Genomic DNA, 23,195 nt, shown 5'->3' with positions numbered 1-23,195 from the left:
AGAAAGGTAACCTGGCTCATAGAGCAAAACAGCAAAGAGAATATAGATCCAAGAGAAAACTGAAAGAGGAAGAAGCCAAGAAGAAGGCAGAAAAAGGTAAACAACCAGTGAAAATGACAAGAGCTCAGTCAGATAAGGAGGCGAAGCGAAAAGAAATAAACGCAGCAAAGAAAAGGGAGTACAGAAATCGTCTCTCCAATGAGAAAAGGCAAGAAATCTTGGACAGACGTCGTAGGAAGCGACGTGAAGAAAAGGAATTGCTCATTGGACAAGAAAAGCTAATTCAACAACATAAGAAAGAGATAATTGAAGCGAGGGCAGAGAAGAAACGACATGAAGAAGAGGAGAAACGTCTAAGAGAAGCCCAAGAGCAGATGGAGAAGGAGAAGAGACGACTGAATATAAGATCAGGAGATGCAAGGCGGCAAAGTCTCATCCGTGCAAGGTCTGCCCTATCTACAGATCCAGAGATATATACAGATACAGTTGAAGATCTTGTGCATAAAGCATCCCCGAGGAAGAAACATCTGCTTCAGGAAAAGGGCATTAGGACAGATGTGACTGCACAGGCTATTCATGAATCCGTGGCAGAGAAGATACGCAATATGCGGAAGAGCAGGAAGAAAACAGACTTGATGGTAAAACGTCATATGATACCGTCCAAGCGCATTTGCAGAAAATACAAATGCCAGACGGTCTTGTGCAAGAATCTGGGGATTACATCCAAATGTCTACGACCAAAATCAACATGTAAACCACATAGTCGCCCTTCCCAAATACCAGCAGAAACGAGGGACACTGTCCAGAGATTCTACCAAGAGAATGCTACAACCCTCCCGGACAAGAAATTTGTAAGCAAAAGATCTAAAAAAGCATGCGCCTTCCTGACGATGACAGTGAGGGGTTTGTTTGCAAAGTTCCAGAAGGAAAACCCTGCAATGAAAGTTGGGCTGTCTACGTTTGCAGCCCTGAAGCCCACCCATGTCAAGCACCGACATTTGATCACTTACAGAGGTTGTCTGTGTGAATACTGTCAAAATGTGGAACTAAAAATGGCAGCCATCAACAAACTGGCAAATCATTCCATCTTCAAGGACATTTACAACTTTAATGCTGCAACCCTATGCGAGAGGGCAGACAACCAGCCATTCCACAAGCTACCCTGCATCCAGAGACAGTGTGGGAATTGTGGCACATCAAAGCTTGATGCAGTGTTGGATCTGGATGTGCTGAAGCATAAGGGAAATGTGGAATGGAAAAAATGGGCAAGAGAGACCAAGGAAGAAAATGGGAAGAAGACATCAAGAATGGTACTAGGGAGAAAAGAAGGCCCATTGGAGGAGATGTTGCAAGAGTTGAAGATCGAAGCAGCAGCACTCTCAGAGCACCTATTCACGGCATCTTGGCAGAGTCGGGAATTCTTGCGGGTGTCAAAGTCTCCACCAAGCAGAAGTGTGGTAATGGTATTAGACTTTGCGGAAAACTATTCGTGCAGATTTCAGGATGAAGTGCAGGCTGTGCACTGGGGACACGATTCTGCAACAATACACCCCATTGTTGGGTATTATAAATGCCCTGATTGCACAGAAACTGTAACAGAGTCAATGATCATGATTACGAAGGACAATGTTCATGACTTCAATGCAGTACAGCAGTTCACTTCCTTTGCTGTGGAACATATCAAGAAGAAGGTTCCGAACATCAACAGGATCATTCGGTTCTCGGATGGGGCAGCTTGCCAATACAAGTCCCGTGGACCATTCCTTGACATTTCTTATGGAAAGGAGGACCACCAACTTGGGTTTCAACATGAATACTTTGGCAGCAGGCATGGCAAAGGACCCAGTGATGGAGAGAGTGGCGTGGTGAAGCGATTAGCTACGGATGCAGTCATGTCTGGCACAGAGATCATCGCTAATGCCAAAGATTTCTTCAACTTCATCGAACGCACGGCAACCCTACCTAAGGAACAAGAGGATGATGGCAGTAAATGCACCCATTTCTGTAGGAAAGCATTCTGGATTGAGAAGATAGATCGAGACAGGAAACGACAAGCACTGAAAACAATTCAGGGAACACGACGTCTTCACAGCATCTTATCTGTTCGGCCTAATGTCATCAAAGTCAGAGAACTCTCATGTTTCTGCAATGGATGCGAAGAGGGCAAGCAGGCATGCTCCAACAAAGATTACGTGCAGCAGTATGTTGTCAGAAGGATTGCAACTGGACCTGTAGATGGGATGAAGCCCACCTCTAGAGCAAAAGCAGATGCCAAAGGTATAGTTATTAAATCAAGGATATTTTCTTTAAAAGGTCATAATTCCATTTCAAAGATTGTATCCTATAAAATAAAAGGGTTATAACAAACTTGTCAAAACAAGTTCAAGTTCTTTGTAGTACTTGTATATATATATATATATATATATATTTTTAAAACATGATACAACAAGGTTTCAACATAAGGCAATTCCTTGGTCCCCAGAACCTTTTGTATAATGAGGTTTCTTTATGTATTTGTCCAAATTTCACATCATGATCATATTAAAGCTGAAAATCATCTTCATTGCAATAACTACTGGCCATTGTATTCCTGTCAACCAATGACAATTTCTCTTATTTTTATAAATTTCTGTCTCTGTTTTTTAACCCAACCCAACCCAGAATCAAGAAATGATCCTGAAGGGAAAAAGGAGCAGAAAGCAAGAAAGGACACTGACAGAAGAAAGAAGCAGGAAGCACGAAAGGATACTGAAGGAAGAAAGAAGCAGGAAGCAAGAAAGAACACTGAAGGAAGAATGGAGCAGGAAGCAAGAAAGGACACTGTAGATGGTATGAAGCCCACCTCTAGAGCAAAAGCAGATGTCAAAGGTATAGTTATTAAATCAAGGATATTTTCTTTAAAAGGTCATAATTCCATTTCAAAGATTGTATCCTATAAAATAAAAAGGTTATAACAAACTTGTCAAAACAAGTTCAAGTTTTTTGTAGTATATATATTTTAACACATGATATAACAAGGTTTCAACATAAGGCAATTCCTTGGTCCCCAGAACCTTTTGTATAATTAGGTTACATTATGTATTTTGTCCAAATTTCACATTGTGATCATATTAAAGCTGAAAATCATCTTCATTGCAATAACTACTGGCCATTGTATTCTTGTAAACCAATGATAATTTCTCTTATTTTTTATAAATTTCTGTCTCTGTTTTTAAACCCAACCCAACCCAGAATCAAGAAATGATCCTGAAGGGAAACGGGAGCAGGAAGCAAGAAAGGACACTGAAGGAAGAATGGAGCAGGAAGCAAGAATGGAGCAGGAAGCAAGAAAGGACACGGAAACGAGAATGGACATCAAAGTTGGCAGCTTTGTCGCAGTGAAGGCAGGCAGACAGAAGTGGTATGCAGGGCTTATCACACAAGTTGACGGAGATGAAGGGGACGTCCGTTTTTTGCACCGACCACCAGGTAAAACCAGATCATCAGTTGTTTCCAACCATGTTCATTTTTGCCAGGATAAATACAGTGGAACCTTATTATAAAGAGCCCCGATATATCAAACTTCTCATTATAACAAGGTGAATTTTCCAGGTTTAATCTCTTTGTATTCTATTTAATTTTATCGCTCAATAACACAGTTTTGATATAAAAAGGTAATTTCTCTTGTCCCAAGGACTTCCAAGGTTGCTTCCACTGTATTAAATTATGTGCTTGATTAATAATTTTCTTTATAATTATCATCAACTTCTTTTTCGTTTCTTTTTTTTCTTTTTTTGTTGATTCAGGTGCTGACTACTACATATGGCCCACTGAGGTGGATTCGTCTTGGCTGAGAATCGACAAAGTCCTCCCAATTTCTCCTCCCACTGTGTCATCGAGAGGGCTGCGGCGATGGGCAGATGAGGAGCTAAATCGTATTGACATCCAAATCAGGGCTTTAGATTTCGAGGCATAAAGTTTTGCCATCTCACTGAGAGGCGAATGCTTGCGAACCGTTACGAATTAGCACAGTGCCATATATAGAGAGAGTCTAGCCTACCCTTGTTCAGTAGGTATCAATATGGCGCATATTCTTTTGTAATGTGCTTGCCTAACAAAGCAGTACAAAATAAAATGCACCATGTTGATACCTACTGTTTACGGAGTTGGCTATACTCTATGTATGGCACTGTGCTCATTCGCAACGGTTCGCAAGCATTCGCCTCTCAGTGAGATACTCCCTTTACCTGAAGAGTTTCAAAATGTGTAGACATACGTTATATTTCATGCATTTATCTCATTTGATGTGAAGAGGTGAAGCAAATTGAACTTCATACGAAGGTACTGGGTTAGGCATCAGTTCCTCTAGCTTTGTTAAAGTGTTGAACTTGTTTACCTGAAGAGTTTCAAAAAGTGTAGACATACGTTATATTTCATGCATTTATCTCATTTGATGTAAAGAGATGAAGCAAATTGAACTTCATACGAAGGTACTGGGTTAGGCATCAGTTCCTCTAGCTTTGTTAAAGCTTTGTTAAAGTGTTGAACTTGTTTACCTGAAGAGTTTCAAAAAGTGTAGACATACGTTATATTTCATGCATTTATCTCATTTGATGTAAAGAGATGAAGCAAATTGAACTTCATACGAAGGTACTGGGTTAGGCATCAGTTCCTCTAGCTTTGTGTATGCTTAAAAGTGTTGAACTTGTTTACCTGAAGAGTTCCAAGAAGTGTAGACATACATTATATTTGATGCAAATTGAACTTCATACGAAGGTACTGGGTTAGGCATCAGTTCCTCTAGCTTTGTTAAAGTGTTGAACTTGTTTACCTGAAGAGTTTCAAAAAGTGAGACATACGTTATATTTCATGCATTTATCTCATTTGATGTGAAGAGATGAAGCAAATTGAACTTCATACGAAGGTACTGGGTTAGGCATCAGTTCCTCTAGCTTTGTGCATGCTTAAAAGTGTTGAACTTGTTTACCTGAAGAGTTTCAAAAAGTGTTGAACAAAAGTATATACACGTTATCTTGAATGAATTTAAATGTGATTGGAATTTACTTATTACACATTTCTCAGTTTTAAATCTAGAATGAATTTAAATGTGATTGGAATTTACTTATTACACATTTCTCAGTTTTAAATCTGTTATTCCACTCTAGTGAATAGTCATACAGTGTTAGACTTGTTTAACCTTTAAAAAGACATCTACATGTATTTGTTGAATTTATATAAGTCCTAATGAAATGTGTCTTACCCAATGTATGAAGTTTTGAACCTAATTAACCATCAAATAAAGACAAAGTCTTTTGAAACACAGAGTTTAACCACTGAAGTGATAGACTTGTTTACCTGTAGAGCTCAAAAAAGTGTTGCATGTTATAGAGTACCGAAGTGATGACGTCGCAATTTTTTTTTCTTTTTCAATTCATCGTTTTGGATATCATATCTCGGCGGAGCATGATTAAAAACATCCACAGCCCAATTTGGTGGGATAATGATGAAATGCAAAATCTATTTTTTTGATGACGTCACACTTCGGTACTCTATTTGAATTTAGATTTTAATTTCATTATTAACTTTGGAAATGTTGCATGTAAAGTTGCTGCGGGCGTGATGGATGCTTGAAACAAGACTACCTGCTCACCAGCGTACCGGAGGTACTCGTAATTACAAAAATAAAAAAACAATTGAAAACTGTTATTGCTCAGTGTAAAGTGTATTAAAATTATTAATATCACTTATTAAAATCCACATTCTGTTTGTATTACAAAAGTAATAAAAATAAACATATATTGAGATAATTTAATACAAAAAGGTAAAGAATAACAATAATAAATGGTATCATCTGAAATAAATGACACAGAGTATATGCATTAAAGGGATCCGGTAACTTTGTCTCAGATTCTGAAATAAAATTCTGGATTTAGCTCATGATGCAATGATAATTATAAACCTTTAGGTCAGTCAGGAACCCCATGAATTTTACAAGCCGATAGCCTGTCTGATTATCAAGATATTTATGATTGGAATTACAAATTTTGAAAACCGTTCGCCGGACGGTTTTCATAACACTACAGTCTATTGGGGAAAACGAGTATGGTAAAACCGGTCACTCAAAGATTTTTACTTTTTTGAGGCACTTCTTGATCATTTTGAAGCGCAATTTTTTTTAGGGCTTCAGTATTACACCATATTACAGATACTGATAACACGTAGGGCCGTGTATCTCAGATTTAACATTGTTAAACGATCCCTTTAAGCATTGTACAATAACTGAAATTTCATAAAGGTTATGCTTGCTTACTTAAAACAATTTTCTTTAAATTGTCAAACAAGCCAGAATGACACGGTGTCCATGTAGCGTCGGTACTTTACACATGGGAGTAACTCTATTAAACAAAACAATTGGGGCAGTCAAGTTTATTCCAACAGATACAGAGGTAAATCTCAAATCAATTATTCTACAACTCATGAAAAGGCAGTTAATCATAACACTTGTGTATCTGTTGCAACCTAAGGAATTAAAATTTCTTAAACATTTCTTAAAATTTGTCTGTTTGTTTTATATTACTTATAAAATAGGTACAAATACCAATTAGGTACACTAAAATATTGTATTCAATGTTGATTCATATTCTTTTTACGAATTAAACTCACCTTGTGAAGGGAAAAGTTTAAAGGTTCCAAATAGAGAGTAACAAGTGTAGATTTACCGCCACTACGTGGACCCGGTGTCCATGAAGTGGCGGTACAAAAAAATACAAGGTATTTTTTTTAATACAAAGCATGGAAATATCCGCCCATACACTGTTTATGTCGTGTTCTTAGGGCATTTTCATTGCTCTAGCAATGTTTAATGTTTGAGATGCATTAAAAATGTAACTAATAAATTAGTTACCCAAACTTTTATTCACTTTAATGTGATTGAAAATAAAATCATTCAAATCTTCAAATATACTGATAGATTATTGAGTTATTATTTGAAAATGAAATGTCTGTTTTTTTTCCTACAGTGAAACAATCCAAAGATTAACTCCATATCATCAATCAATGCTGAATACTAAGACAAAAATATAAAATCATGACACATAAATGTACAATTGTTGTGTCATGGTAACTTAAAGTGTGTCCATGTAGTGGCGGTATTTCTACTTGAATGCTCCAGTGGATCATGTGCATGTGATGTTTCCAGAACCTCTGAACCACTTTTTCTTTCCTTTCTTCTAAAACTATGGGAAATGGGCAACCTAATAATGATAAAACAAAATTAGTTGTGCAATTTTGAAAAATTGACCCTCATGTCACACTTTTTGCCCCAACTTCATGGACAGACCCATATGCGTGCATGACATTTCACACAATCTTTTATGAACTTTGAAGACTTGATACTATTTTCTTAATATTATGTATTCATAATTATTGATTTTTGTATAAATAGTTTATCACAATTTACATTTTTCATAATTTAACTGGAAAAAATTTACTCGATATTATTGCATCCACACAAAAACATATTACTCTCAATTTAACTTGGATGCTGATGTGAAGAAATAGGATTCTTAGGGGGAATATAGGAAATTTAGATTATCAATGTAAAGAAAATAATTAGTGGATAGTGAGGACATGACGTCACAGACTGATGAGTGAGTTCCCAATTTGTCTTGTGCTTTCATTGTTCCATAGTTCTCAGATTTTGCTCAAACTTTTTTTGATTGGTTTGTCTGATTTTTCTGCTTCTATTAAAAGTAACTTATTTTTGGAGTGGACTTGTCCTTTAAAAGTAAATGAAGGCACTGGGTAATAGGAATCTTGAATTCTAGTAACACAACTGAATGATGGAAGAGAAAGTTATTTCTGGTGTTATGAACCCTACATGTCTCATGTTTTCTGAAAATATCTGTATAAAAGTGTGTATAATTAACTGTATTCCTACAGTTTTGGCATAGGAAATTACCAAATTTTGTTGTTGAATGGTTGGCAGATATGTTATTTTGGTATAGTTGATCATGTAGTTAAAAGGAATCTGGGTGTATTGCAGGGTTGTTGAAATCATTCAATGGTATTCAAGAAGATGTGATGATATCTGCTTATACTAAAAAGCTCTGACAAGTTCATGCTCATTATCAGACTAGAGCTGGTCCTGCAGACTTGCCAACCAGTATGATTTAGTCGTATTTCGTATTAGATTTTCCTCAATAAAATATGATTTTCAACGAAAAAAACGATTGGTGAAAATCTTTTTTTTGTGTGTGTGTGTGCCATTTTCAATGGCGAAATGATCCTGTAAAGTATTCGACAAGCACCTCACATCGGCAATTTGGGGATGTTCATTGGTTCATCGAACACACCGGTCGTGACGAAATCATGCATATTCAACCAATGAACCATACTAAAAATTCTTCCTGTATGTACGAACTGTAAGAGGCATTGATTTGTGTAACAGTCCATGTTTTTTTAAAGAATACAACTTTTGTCAGTAAAATACAATTTTGGGGATTAAAGAATACAGTTTTTGAACTCCAGAGGTTGGCAGGTCTGGTCCTGTATGAAGTTGCAATTGATTAAATTGATCTCAAGTCCTCCAATCAATTGTAAGTTAAGTTTGCTATGTTGTTATAGGAGTTGTGTTTGATACCCAACTCACGTTGAGTTGAAGTCAATTCAGATTAATCGTGGGTCTTTGTAAGATGGGACCCTGAGATCTTCATCTTCGTTCTCTGATTCACTCATTACTTTCAAATTACACATCTTTGCATTTTGATAGAATTAGAGATTTCTTCTTTTGGTGTTTATGCTTTGTCACTGCCACAACTCAAGATTACCATTAAATGTTTGATGAGTCCATTTATTCTATGAAAATAGAAATGAAATACCTCTCTGTATCCAATTAAAAGTTGCCATTCTTTCTTGAATTGTTAAGGGTAGCTATGATTATAAAATAATTTTGGTCATCTCCACAGGGGTGATATCCAGTCTCCAACACCAGTTACACCAACACCTGCCACATCCATCACCACCACCACCACCACCACCACCAGCGTTCCTCCTACTACTAACCACCAACCACCACCACCACTACCAAGACCAGCATCTACCCTGTCTAACCATCAGTCCTACCATGTCCTAGATGATCTGGAACTGTTCCTCTATGGCCTCAAGCTCGGTGACCTCATCCCACTCTTCAAAGACCATGAAGTCACATTTCCTCAACTCCTTCAGATTTCAGAGGCAGATTTAGAAAAGGTAGGTATCAGACAGGTCTTCACTCCTACAAGAAGCTATATTTTACAAGGGCGTACCAACCTTTAAAAAGATGTGTAATCACAGGTTCTCATCTGGAATTTTACACCACCTGGGTATTCAGATTCATTCATTCAGGAGGAGAAAGTCCTTGGACATCCCATTCTAAATTACTCTGAATATAGCTGAACAGAAATTGAATAGCTTTCAGGTTGCTTCCGAAGGACCTCATACTTTCCTTTCTAAAGGCAGATGTTTTCAAGTATTAGCATGGTAACTGCATTACGTAAGACCTTTAGGTTAAAAGTGAAATGCAATGTCACTGATCTGTATAAAATCTGTTGTTGTAATAGTTTATTTCCAAAATTCACCATGAGACTCCATGATCATATGTATTTGAATTTCACAAAGACCCATTGATTGTAACAAATACTCTCAATAGTAGAATTCCCCTTAAATTTTTATGCCTCCGTTACGAAGTAGCCGGAGGCATTATGTTTTCGGGTTGTCCGTCCGTACGTACGTCTGTGCGTACGTCCCGTTCTCGTGATCGCGTTATCTGAATAACCGATTGATGGATTCATGCCAAACTTTGGTCATGTATGTATCTTACAGAGCCGATGAACTGATTAGATTTTGGGGTCACAAGGTCAAAGGTCAAAGGTCACAGGGCTCTTTATGTATACAAAAACAGCTCGTGATCGCGTTATCTGAAGAACCGATTGATGGATTCCTGCCAAACTTTGGTCATGTATGTATCTTGCAGAGCCAATGAACTGATTAGATTTTGGGGTCACAAGGTCAAAGGTCAAAGGTCACAGGGCTCATTATATATGCAAAAACAGCTCGTGATCGCGTTATCTGAAGAACCGATTGATGGATTCCTGCCAAACTTGGGTCATGTATGTATCTTGCAGAGCAGATGAACTGAATAGATTTTGGGGTCACAAGGTCAAAGGTCAAAGGTCACAGGGCTCATTATGTATACAAAAACAGCTCATGATCGCGTTATCTGAAGAACCGATTGATGGATTCCTGCCAAACTTTGGTCATATATGTATCTTGCAGAGCCGATGAACTGAGTAGATTTTAGGGGTCATAAGGTCAAAGGTCTAAGGTCACAGGGCTTATTATGTATGCAAAAACTGCTCGTGATCGCGTTATCTGAAGAACCGATTGATGGATTCCTGCCAAACTTTGGTCATGTATGTATCTTGCAGAGCCAATGAACTGATTAGATTTTGGGGTCACAAGGTCAAAGGTCAAAGGTCACAGGGCTCATTATATATGCAAAAACAGCTCGTGATCGCGTTATCTGAAGAACCGATTGATGGATTCCTGCCAAACTTTGGTCATGTATGTATCTTGCAGAGCAGATGAACTGAATAGATTTTGGGGTCACAAGGTCAAAGGCCAAAGGTCACAGGGCTCATTATGTATGCAAAAACAGCTCGTGATTGCGTTATCACAAGAACCGATTGATGGATTCCTGCCAAACTTCATTTATGTATCTTGCAGAGCCAATAAACTGAGTAGATGCTTGGTTCATAAGGTCAAAGGTCAAAGGTCATGGGCTCGTTATGTATGCAAAAATAGCTTGTGAACGCATTCTCATTAGAACTGACAGATGGATTACTATTTAACTCAGGACATCTTGCAGATCCAATGAACTGAGTAGATTTTAGGGTCATGAGGTCAAAGATCAAAGGGTCATATATGTATATGAGAAATTGCTTGTAATCACGATATTCTGAGAACCTGTCGATGGATTACAATTGAACTTGAATTAAAAAAATTTCTTCTGTTTTGGTTTGTAAAATTGCTCTATGACGGAGGCATCATTTTCGACTGCACGCAGTCGAAGTTCCATCTAGTTAGTAATTCTTCAAAAGAAGTTATAACATTCCAGCTCTTCCAGATATCAGGAAGATTAGGAGAAGACATTTGAATCTATGCCTTGCCAGTAATGATATCATGTGCTGTCAATGATGCAGACCGTTTTTGTATAATTAGTGTATGTTTTGACGAATATTTATACAAATTAGATGTTGAAAAAATAATTGTACTAGGTCATTGATTATACATGTAAATAATAAAGATATTTTGTTGATACATTGAAGCAGAGGATGAGGTATGATCATTCACTTCTAAGTGTATTAGGGTGACTGTAATTATCACTACTATTATGCATAATCCTTTAAGATTGCTTGTCCTTGATGGACCTTATCATCTGTTTGGAGCCAGGAGAGATTTGACTCATATCTTTTAATGCCCTTCTGGCTCTGAACAGACTTTATTTATTTTTTATTTTTTTCTCCTTCATATTTTTGACAGATTGGTGTGAGTCAAGTAGGACATCGAAAGAGAATCATAGATTCAATACATGCAATACATAGAAAAAAGTGGGAACCAAACAGCATTCGGAAGCCATCATTAATTTTAAGGTGAGTGACACATTTTCCTTTGGCAGCAAATTACAGCCCATGATACCAGTGATCTACTCTACATAAGTTGGTAATGAGATGGGCTACATTTTCTTTGCTTAAAGAAAAAGGGAATAAACAGAATTTTATATTATAGACAGATTATGAATTTGATCTCAAGAAAGATTTTTTAAGCCTAACCAGACAATTGAAACCCCAAATTTGACTCTTGAAAGTTAACGTATGGTCAATATTAAACCTAATAGCATATCATAGGTTGGATTAGTTGATTAAGTACCTGATGGAAACACATATGAGAGAAATTTGTAAAAAAGTTGTAATTTTTTATAAGTCATATTATCTGTAATATCTTCAAATATAATGACACCCACCTTGAGGGATTCTAATGTAGACAATATGCACACTAACACCAATTGAATTTAGATTATGTGTTAATTTTTTTTCTCCATGCAATTCCATTCATTTCCAAGTAACATTTATTCCTTCTACTTTTTTTACATACATAATTATTAAGTTCAACTAATGTACATTTCTTGCTATCTTACCTACCTGGTACATCTTGTGTACCAGGTGCGAAAAGAAGATTTACAACATAGACAGTAATAAAGAATATCCTATAAAACAAAGGTGTGGCCTCCAGAGCAGTTGTTATGGTAACTCAGAAAAAATTAATGGAATTTTATAATATACCACATATTGGTAATTCAACAGGACTGAAACAAATGAAAAGCATCTAATTCTTTGTATTTTGAGCTTCATGTTTGATTCAAATCAAAATCAGAGCCATTTGTTTGTTTTTTTTTGTTTTATTGTTTCACATTTCACAAAATAACAGCTTACATATTATTAAGGTCAGCAAGATAAAGCATAATGACAAAAAATACAATGATGGCAGTAAATAATCGGTAACGTAAAATATGAGGAACCTATTAAAACAATGAAAAAAAAGACGAATCCGGGAAATAATAGAAACAATATTTAATTTTTATATAGCGCTTAATATAAATGTCTCTAAGCACTTTACAAATATACTATTACCCAGGTCATTGAATTCAGTGCTTGCCCGCACACAATGAATACGGGTATGTGGTTACATAATATAGTCGCATTATAGTCGTAGGCAGGGTTGGCAATTTCCCTGGAAATACTCATTTACTCATTGAAATTATTTAATTTGAAATACCGTAAATCTCCGTGAATAAGACACACCTGTGTATAAAACGCACCCCTATTTCGGCAAGCAGCAAGCCAGGTCCGTGTTCAAAAATGCACGTGGGGAAGGACCTTTATTTTACTGCGAGGTGAAGTTGAAGGCGTCGATTTGTGCTTGTCACAAATAATAGTAACAATGTCGTTTTTTCAAACTAAAGATGACAGACAGACGGCCATACATGTAGTGTTGTTCTACTTTCCAAGTTGGGAGACATTGCCAGGTGGAGGGGCATATTAAAATCAACACTTTAACAAAAATTAAACATTTCGGCGGGAAAAAAGTGCATCTTATACACAGAGATTTACGGTTGGAAACATAACAACCATCAATTGCACTTATAAAAAAAAAAAATTGTTGTTGTTGAAATAAATCTTTAATCAGATACAAAATCATGAATAACATCATTCTTTAATTTGTATAACAAGCACTTCATCACATGTTTAAATGAGATCAAATTATATATCTTTATATACCTCACTTTATAAATCAAGCCATCTGATTGGTCGAAATTGGGAAGGATTTTAGCACACATACTCTAGTGGTGCGCGATCAGACACCCTATTAAGACTAGGTCTCGATAGCATAAACAAACTTGATTACCATGATTGGTAAGTCCCACATGTATTCTATGACCCTTTTCGGTATATAAAAGTTATAATGACTGCTTTAATATTCAAGGCATACATGTAGTTGTTTTTATAGGCTCTCGGGGAGCTTATATATATATATTTTTTTTACATCTTTTCCCTCACACAAATTGTCCTAATAGAACATACATGTACGTTTAAGACGTAGAAATACAGACGTATTCCTTGGAGTGATTGTGTTAAATGGAAAATGGAATGGTGTTAATTCATTGGTTCATATTAACATGTTCTATACTAGGGCTGCTCAATATCTTGATTATATTGAAATATCATGGTATCGAAATTTAAATAAAGAGTTGATATTGAATTTTGCAAATATACAATATATCACTTTCCACGATATTGAAAAGAAAATATCAGCTTATATATATGGTCTTTTATAAACTTCCAAAAATTTCATTATTTTCGTGATGCGCTAGTTACCATGACAATGGCTCTGGAGGCAACACCCACCACTTTCCTCCAAAACAACAAATGAATTCTGATTGCTGGAGTCAGTCATAACTATTGAGAAAAACAGAGTCCAGTGTAGCCCAACTTCCCTAGTGTAGTTGGACTATTTATTAAGGCCATCTAATTAGAGTGGTCACCCTTATATTCTCCCTCTAGAGAAAAATATCTTCTGTAGAACCAAAGGCTCTCTGTCTTTTTTTGTTTGATAGCCTTTATAACAGACACATTTGAAAGCATTTGTATATTGGTCGCCTATGGTCGGTATCATTGCTGCTTATTATTTTTTGATATTGTAATTTTTATTTTCCAGTCTTCCAGAAACGCACTTGATCCTAGACAATGTGAACAAGCATGTAGCGTACATCAAGTCGAGTATTGTCCACATTAGAGGCAACTTAGATAGACACAACAGCCTGACAGAGTCTTGTCAAGAACCGGGAAGTCGTGACCTGGTATCAACGGTCTGTTCAGAGATGCTTGATAACACCCGACTGCTTCATCAAGAACTCAGATCTCTCAAGATCCAAATTATTGAGGTAATGTGTAAAATCTTGATATTTGAGGTTCGGAATACTCAAACTGTTTTTAATACAAAAATTATGCGTACACACAGGTATCCAAGCCACAAAATGCCAGAAGACACAGGATGAAAATGACTATCAAACCAACAGGAAAAAACATTGGAGAAAATTATTTCAACAGGTTTACTGTGAATTAATGTTTTTGACGATTATATAAATCTAATCTAATTTTCATTGAAATATTACAAAATAATTCATAATTGAATAATTATGTACGTCATTATTTTCATTTTTGGATAGCAACAGGTGAGCCACATTACGCATGTGCACAAACTAGTAAACAAGCCACAAGAAATACCACAAGAAATAGGATCAAACTTACTATCAAAACAATAATGAAAAACACCATAGCGAAATTAAAATAAAATAATCATATTAAATATGATCGTGAAATAGATGATATTCAAAATTTTGGTTTTATCAATCAGCTAAGTGTCAATGCAATTGGCATACAAATTCAGAATCTAAAAATTATATTTTTGTCATTGCTTCGGGCGGACGGACAATCCAAAAACATAATGCCTCCGGCTATTTTTTTAACGGAGGCATTATGTTCTCCCGCTGTCCATCCGTACGTCCTTCCCGTACTGGTGATCGCATTATCTCATGAACTGATTGATGGATTCCTGCCAAACTTAGGTCATGTATGTATCTTGCAGAGCCAATGAACTGATTAGAATTTGGGGTTACAAGGTCAAAGGTCACAGGGCTCATTATTTACGCAAAAATAGCTTGTGATCACTTTATTCGAACCGTCCATCCGTACGTCCTTCCCGTTCTCATGATCGCATTATCTCATGAACTGTTTGATGGATTCCTGCCAAACTCGGGACATGTATGTATCTTGCTGAGCCCATAAACTGATTAGATTTGGGGGTAATGAGGTCAAAGATCAAAGATCATGGGGCTCATTTTGTATACAAAAATAGCTTGTGAAGGCATTATCTCATGAACTGATTAATGGTTTCCTGCCAAACTTAGGTCATGCATTAATCTTGCATAGCCAATGAACTGATTAGAATTTTAGGTTATGAGGTCAAAGGTCACAGGGCTCATTATGTATGCAAAAATAGCTTGTGATCACATTATCATTAGAACCGAAGGATCGATTACCATCAAACTCAGGACATGTATGTATCTTGCTGAGCCAATGAACTGATGAACTTATCTAGTGTATATGTCGGTGACTGCCACATTAATCATGTTCCTTGTGCCAGAAATTTGGGGGGCCATCTTTGCCAACAAAGTATAACTCGAACTCTTATTAACTACATTTAAAGCACAACACAGTTCTTCTCCTTCATACCTGACTGATTTGCTCAAACAATACCACTCACACCAAACCCTCCGTTCAAGCAATCAAGCATTACCTTGTCTACCAAAAACCAGTATTATATGGGGGTAGATCTTTTGCAGTTGCTAGATCAAACCTTTGGAACGATCTTCCCAAATTCGTATGACAGGCACTCACTTCTGCAACGTTCAAATCTTTACTAAAAACGCACTTCTTTTTTTGTTTTGATCATGTTAGCTATCGTTTCATTATGTTTTTTACTATGTTAAGTTAGTCATTTTAGTAGTTATAACATTTGTACATTGCTCTTTGTTGATTCCTTTTATGTGATTATATTTCTTATCATTCATGTTTGTACAGCGCATAGAGAAACCGTTGTTTATTGTGCGCTTTATAAATATTGTATCATAATTATTAGATTTTGGGGTCATGAGGTCAAAGGTCATGGGGTCCATTTATGTATGCAACAATAGCTTGTGGTCACATTATCATTAAAACAGACTGATGGATCAAACTATCAAACTCAGGACATGTATATATCTTGCAGAGCCAATGAACTGATTATATTTTAGGGTCATGAAGTCAAAGATCAAAGGGTCATACATGTATATGAAAAATAGCTTGTAATCATGATATTCTGAGAACCTGTGAATGGATTACAATCAAACTTGAATTTTAAAAATTGCTTCTGTTTGGTTTTAAAAATCGCTCTATGGCAGAGGCATCATCATGCAGGCGAAGGTCTTTCTAGTTAGATATGAACTGGCAAGCTGCATTTTGCATGCATACACACAAGTTAACAACAAGTCTCAAAATGTCAGACAACATGGCTCAAATTCACAAAGGAGGTTTGTCGACAACCTAGGTTTATCTGCGTCATATGACGCGTTTTTACAAACCTTGGTTTGTGAAAACGCGTCGAAACTGCACATAAACCTAGGTTTGTCGACAAACCATCTTTGTGAATTTGGGCCATTAGGTTCAAAACATCAACAAAGAAAAATATCACATAGACAATCCCCAGCACGCATTCGCAGAGCTCTGCATGCTTTGCTGGTTGAGCTGTTACCCCACTGGGGCTACAGCTGACTTGCATGCATGCGGTCATGGTAGCGTTTTGTCTCAAATCATACCAACTCTTTACTACCATGCAATCATGGAACGTGTTGGAACTCTTTATTGTTATTTGAACTCTTTAACCTACTTTTGCCTGGGTATTGTCTTTTATGTAGTACTTTTTTTTATGTTTTAAATACCAATATCATCATGGAGTTTTAGATATTCGATATGAAAATCACTTTTCGTTGTTGGGTGAATATTCAAATAGTTTTATAGTAATATTTTAGTGCCGATAGGCAGCAAGTTATTTGAATAGTTTGAATATTCAAATATTAGTCCCAGGCCTACAACGGGCTTTAAAAAAATATACTGTTGGTTCATTTAAGTTTGTTAAAACAATAAGAGCTCAGCAATGATAAATACAACATTATCATGACAATCTTTTGGATTGGATGTAAACAACTTCTACATCGCTTTACACCTGAAACCCATTATGGAGTAAAATTGGAATGGGATTACATTTACATATAAGTATAAGTATCTGGCATGCAGAAGTCTTCTACATATATTTGGGTCAGTAAAAATACCTTTGTTGTCTGTTGTAGCACTTAATTTTTATATTCAGTGGTTCCCATTAGTAATAGTAGTGGATGTAAAGAAGATTTCTGGGAGGAATTTCAGAAGGAAAAAAATATTATATTTGTCTTTACCACCACTTTGGTCAAACGCATTTTTTCTTTTTGCATTGGTTTGTTTTTGTGGCAATACTGCATGTGAATTTACACAAAACAAAACAAGTACAAGAACAAGATTAAACATGTATATTTTGTTATCTACCCAGCAGCTGTACAGCCATTCATGATAACTTGAAACAAAGTCCTCGGTCTTTTTTATTGTGACTCTTTTTCATTCAAGGGTCCTATGTGTGAAACAATATTTTTGTCCCACCTGCGTAGCAAAAACCGAGACATAGGCGCTGCTTTTCCGGCGGCGGCGGCCTCAACATCAAAAACTTAACACAAGTTTTTGAATTTTTATCATAATTTTGAAAGTATACATTCCTATTCCATGAAACTTGAACACAAGGATTATCAAGTATCACCAATTATATGATTAGTTTTTTAGGTGACAAAGTCAAGGTCAAATGTCAATTCAGGTCTGAAAACTTCGACTTTGTTGTGGCATCAACATCAAGATTTTGAATTTTTAGCATAATTACAAAAGTTTTCGTTCAAATTCCATGAAACTTGTACCCAAGGGTTATCAACTATCACAAATCATATGACACAAATTTCAGGTTACAAAGTCGATGTCAAAGGACATTTTAGGTCAGTAGACTTGGATTATGTTTTCACAACTTAATATGAGAATTAATAAATCAATTTTTAATATTTATATAATATTGGATGGTCCTGAGTGTGATACAAGAATATATTGTCTTAGCGAGAGCAATATATTCTTGTATCACACGAAAACAAAGCCATACAATATTATTATTATCTATATCATTCTGACTTGCGAAATAACAAAATTTCACTTACCTCAGTATATATATGGCTTTGTTTTCGTATGATATCGATATGATATCAATATCGAAAGTTGAAGTTCCAGACAACTGAGCAATACGATAACAATATTGGTCAGTCATCCGGGTACTTCGCTAAAGATATTGAATACACTGATCTGTTGTACTACTTAAAAGTCTTATATAGATAGTAATTGTTTATATTTCATTAATGTAATCAATCTTGGTACAAATTATAATAATAATTCTTCTGATGATTCTTAAACCCAGTCTTAATCGGAAAATAAAGTCGCGATGACGTGCGGACATCGTCCAGACGATATTTACCCCCTTCCAATTAAGACGCGTCAATCGGGGTAACGTCCGGACAATATCGAGGTAAATCTCACCCTAGTCGAGCCAGGGTGATATCGAGGTGTCGTCCGGGCGACATCCTGATAAACGGCCTATTAAGATGCTCGCGGAACTCTGCCCGGGTAAATTACATCTTTGCCATGACAAAATGTATACAGCGCGCAGCTGATCGCGATAAGACAGGTGCGGTTGTTATGGTAACCTATCCGGTTGAGGTTTTAGCGGATGGCTAATTAAGACGTTGTCCAAAAGCTCACCTTGTGTTTTACGATCAGACCCCCCCCCCACTGTTTCTCATCCACATATCGCTCGGGTGAGATCAAAAAAGTTCTATTAAGATGGGGCTTTAGTCAATATTCACTTCAAAATGCTAATTATATTCAAAAGGATTTTTTTTTGGGGGGGGGGGGGCCTGCTAATGGGACACCCTGCCTATAAATAATGTCCCAACCTCAATTTGTCATTGTGTAATGCAGGCGAGGCCACCAAGAGTGTTTCCCTTGTTAATATAGGCATGTATTCTTCAAAGATTTCTTAAAGATGAAGTAATGCAGTAATCCTGGTATCAGTGATGAAAGTAGAATATCAGCACCAATTTAGTTAGTTATTTTTCTCTTCTCTGTTCTCTTTTTGCAGGCCTGTGATACCAGCCCTGACGTAGTCCCAGCTGATCTGATAGAAGATCCTGATAAACGAGGCATGTCAACACTAAGTAAGACCTTAATGGCGCTCACGGCTCTAGGGGTTGTTGTAAGTGTAGCCTGGTATAGCAAACCAATATGGTCAAGTTTTGTCAAACCAAGATGGTTGAAGATTGGTTCTTTCTAAAAAAAAATAATCTTTTTCATTATGTCCTGTGCTTATTTTTTTCCAGGTTGCTGTCATTTTTTGATGAAGCCGTGAAAGTATATCTATTGTGGTTTGCAAAAAATAAGGTTGTCTTTTTGATTTTCTCAATCGCAACTCTTTATTAGATGGGGCCCAGGCTTGCCTGTAAACTTCATTGGTTGTGTGACTTTGAGGAGACACCCTGACAAAGGGATGTTATTGAGACAATTATATTATATGTAATGGTGAGATGAGACAGTGTTTTTTCAACATTTTTTGTTTATCACAGCACCCTTTTAATTAATATTAAAATGTGCGTCACCTCAATCCCAATTTTATCACAGAAGATACATTTTTCATCACTCTGGCACTTGTCAAGTACCGTATACATACCTACAGGCACATTTTGTTTCTAAATTTTGCAATCGAGCAAAAATAAAGATGTTTTTCATATGATGGATATGTAATCCAAACACACTAGGTACAATTATGTATGTGGGCACCTCGCTGCAGAATACATACATTTGTGGTAAAAGTCTCATATTTGATCATCTCGGAAGAAAGACACTTTATTATCTTTAAAATGTTATCTCCTCATGAAAATACATAGCGGTTTCAATACGGTTTTCACAAAATTGGCATTCCAAAATAAAATGCTTGATGTAACTAAATTTCTCTCGCTGCACCCTAAAAATGTCTTACGGCACTGTGGTTGGAAAACTGTTGGGATAAGAGTAATGATGTTTCATATACTTTGTCAGGGGTTGTGTAAATTCAATCTTGTCTGTACATAATCTAAATATGAAACATGAATATATTTTGAGTTTTAGTTTTATATAGTTATTATTTTTTTTACCAACACTATTTTGATTTATTCTTTCTGAGCTCACAATCATCTAGTAGTACATGTAAGTGTTGTTAAGGATATTATTGATCCAAGTTATTATGTGCATTGTATTTTGGGGAGGAATCAAATGAGGCGTGCTCCCTCCCTTGCAGACCGTAATTTCGATCATATTTTATAAGATTGCCATTTTGACAGGACTAGTACATCATTTCCTTCTCGATAAAGCTATTAGAGCCTGAAGCCCTGCCACAGCTTGATTCTTGACTTGTTTTAATTTTTTCTGTTGTATTATGCAGAACATATGCTTTTTTTTTTTTAAACCAATGTCAGCAATTTGTCACATGAAGCATTATTGTTTAGTGGGGTTTGTAGATCGAAAAATGTTTTATTTGTATGCATATCACAAAACTCTTCTAATGGATGTATCTACTTCATGTATGTAATTTGAATTGCAGTGTGATGTATCATTATTTTGCCAGTGCCATAAGAGATAAACACTATTGGTGCATAGTATAAAATGCCTCTCTTGCCATATAGTATCCACCTGAATGCTGTAGTCATTTTTTCCACTCTATTATTCATGTTATTATTTTTTCTAATCATTTCATTTTTTTTCTTCTTAGGCAACAATATTATATGACAGACCTATGTGTGTGTTTTTGGCAGTAATGTGAAAGATTTCACAAAATTTGTTTGAACAAGAGGCTCCCCATGGACAACTAAAGTGAAATGGGGTTATTATCATGAGATACATTGTTGATTGTTTATCCCCTCGCCGACGAAGTCGGAGAAGATATAGTTACGCTGCCGTCCGTCCTTCCGTGCGTCCGTCCGTTCGTTGGTAACAAATTTGGTTTCCTATCAATAACTTCTGTAATGTTTGAGGGATTTTAATGAAATTTGATATGAAGGTACATCATATCAAAATACAACCGAAGTTCAATTTCCGAGTATGTAGGTCAAAGGTCATAGCTCATTAAATATGCGAATCTGGTTTCCGATCGATAACTTGAGTAATGTTTGACAAATTTTAATGAAATTCGATATGAAGGTACATGGTATCAAAACACAGCCTAAGTTTAATTTCCGAGTATGTAGGTCAAAGGTCATAGCTCATTAAATATGCGAATCTGGTTTCCGATCCATAACTTTAGTATTGTTTGACAGATTTTAATGAAATTTAATATAAAGGTACATGGTATCCAAAAAAAAGTACAGCCTAAGTTCAATTTCTGAGTATTTAGGTCAAAGGTGAAAGGTCATAGCTCATTAAATATGCAAAAACACCTATTAATATATATGTGAAAATGAGGTTAACTTCCTTGCCTAGTAATATAATAGTATAGTCCAACAGAGGTAACTTGTTCTGACGTATATAGGCCATTTGTACCCTGCGAGGGGATGCTACGCTTTGCGTTGACTTGTTGGTATTAGTATCTCTTCTCAATTTATCCAGATTCAGTGAGCAACTCAATTTATTTCAAATCATGTTTTAGTGTTACATTTACTGCTGAAAACTTAATTATTGGTACAGTTTACTTGCATTGAAATTGACAAAATCCATGAGAAGTTGTTCTTGTAGCTTTTCTTCAAAACTTTTTCCTGCAATTAAAGCCATATGATCTGCCTGATTAGATTGCAATAATAATTATTCGTTCTCCCCTTCTCATCTGTGCAGGTGAGATAAAGACATGACATTCAGACTTATTTTTGGTTATTTAAGAACAAAAGTAAAATCCAAAGTCCTGAAACAAGTTATTAAGTGAATCATACACATTTGACTACGAAGGACATATGTAGTGATACTCCTTTAAACACTTTGAAAAGTCTCTAGATTTTAGGGGTCAATGTGTTAATTAAGGTATTAACAGAAGGTTATAATCATACTCTAAACATAAATACATGTTGTAACACTACTAGATTGCACATTTCCTTGTCAGAGCTAAAAAAAATTGAGTGTAACATACATGACAGGTCGTGTGTACTGGACATGACACCTTTGTTCACTTTTAGTAGACCTCTGTATCTTTGTTTTGATATGTTCATGGGGTCAAGTAGTCTTTGGTCCATTTATCACAATGTTCTATCAAAAAAATTAATCTGAAGTGCTTGTGAAATAATGAGACCCAAAGATGGGGATATTTTGACGAAAATTGTTGCCAAATGTTGCTACAAAAGTGAGTTTTGAAGAAAATTGTCCTTACATGTGCTTACATGAGCTTACATGACTGTAATCATATTACTTTACCAATCAAATTATAGATTGTTTTGAGATCTCATGTTTGATACTAAATTGGTTACGGTACCACAATCATTTCTGCCAATTTATGATTTTTGGGCAATCGAACCTTTTCCATGGAATTGCCCGTATGATACAGGAGTCAAATTTGCGAAGCGGCTTAGAGCTTTTCAGATCTGCATGTTATAGGCTAGAAAATTGAATAACTTTTCTCATTTTTTACTGGTTTAAATATGGTGTTGGAGGAGAAGGTAAATTCAAATAGTTGCATCTCTACATCAAAACATGTAAGTGATGGTGTTCAGCATTTGAACTGTCCTGTTCAAACTCATACAAGATATAGTGAATGTTTATAGTCTTCATTGTGTACCGGTAGATAAATTTTCTCATGAACCTGAAGGCAATTTTGAGTACCAGTACTTCCAATGAAACTTTATTTCAACAGCTTTCTAACATTTATGTGGATTATTATCAAGTAATCATCAG

General features: G+C 36.0%; 2 protein-coding genes across 2 annotated transcripts in view; both read left to right on the top strand.

The window, feature by feature from the left end:
• Positions 1-20,975, top strand: part of LOC105438218 (ankyrin repeat, SAM and basic leucine zipper domain-containing protein 1-like) — a 60,315-nt gene extending 39,340 nt beyond the window's left edge. The window contains exons 8-11 of the mRNA XM_030972014.1: positions 8,946-9,228; positions 11,560-11,669; positions 14,293-14,518; positions 19,432-20,975. Coding sequence (XP_030827874.1) covers positions 8,946-9,228; positions 11,560-11,669; positions 14,293-14,518; positions 19,432-19,623 — 811 coding nt within the window. The 3' untranslated portion in view covers positions 19,624-20,975. The remainder of the gene's footprint in view (positions 1-8,945; positions 9,229-11,559; positions 11,670-14,292; positions 14,519-19,431) is intronic.
• Positions 2,757-5,685, top strand: LOC105438216. Its single transcript, XM_030972015.1, has 3 exons — positions 2,757-2,868; positions 3,232-3,468; positions 3,786-5,685. The coding sequence occupies exons 1-3, from the start codon at positions 2,796-2,798 to the stop codon at positions 3,953-3,955; spliced, it is 480 nt and encodes a 159-aa protein (XP_030827875.1). The 5' UTR covers positions 2,757-2,795; the 3' UTR covers positions 3,956-5,685.
• Positions 20,976-23,195: the final 2,220 nt, after the last annotated feature.

The sequence above is a fragment of the Strongylocentrotus purpuratus genome, unplaced genomic scaffold (genome assembly GCF_000002235.5).
Source record: "Strongylocentrotus purpuratus isolate Spur 01 unplaced genomic scaffold, Spur_5.0 spur5_scaffold_6, whole genome shotgun sequence".
Taxonomy (NCBI): domain Eukaryota; kingdom Metazoa; phylum Echinodermata; class Echinoidea; order Camarodonta; family Strongylocentrotidae; genus Strongylocentrotus; species Strongylocentrotus purpuratus.
Note: the sequence above shows the minus strand (reverse complement) of the source record. Positions and strands in the feature narration are given on the sequence as shown.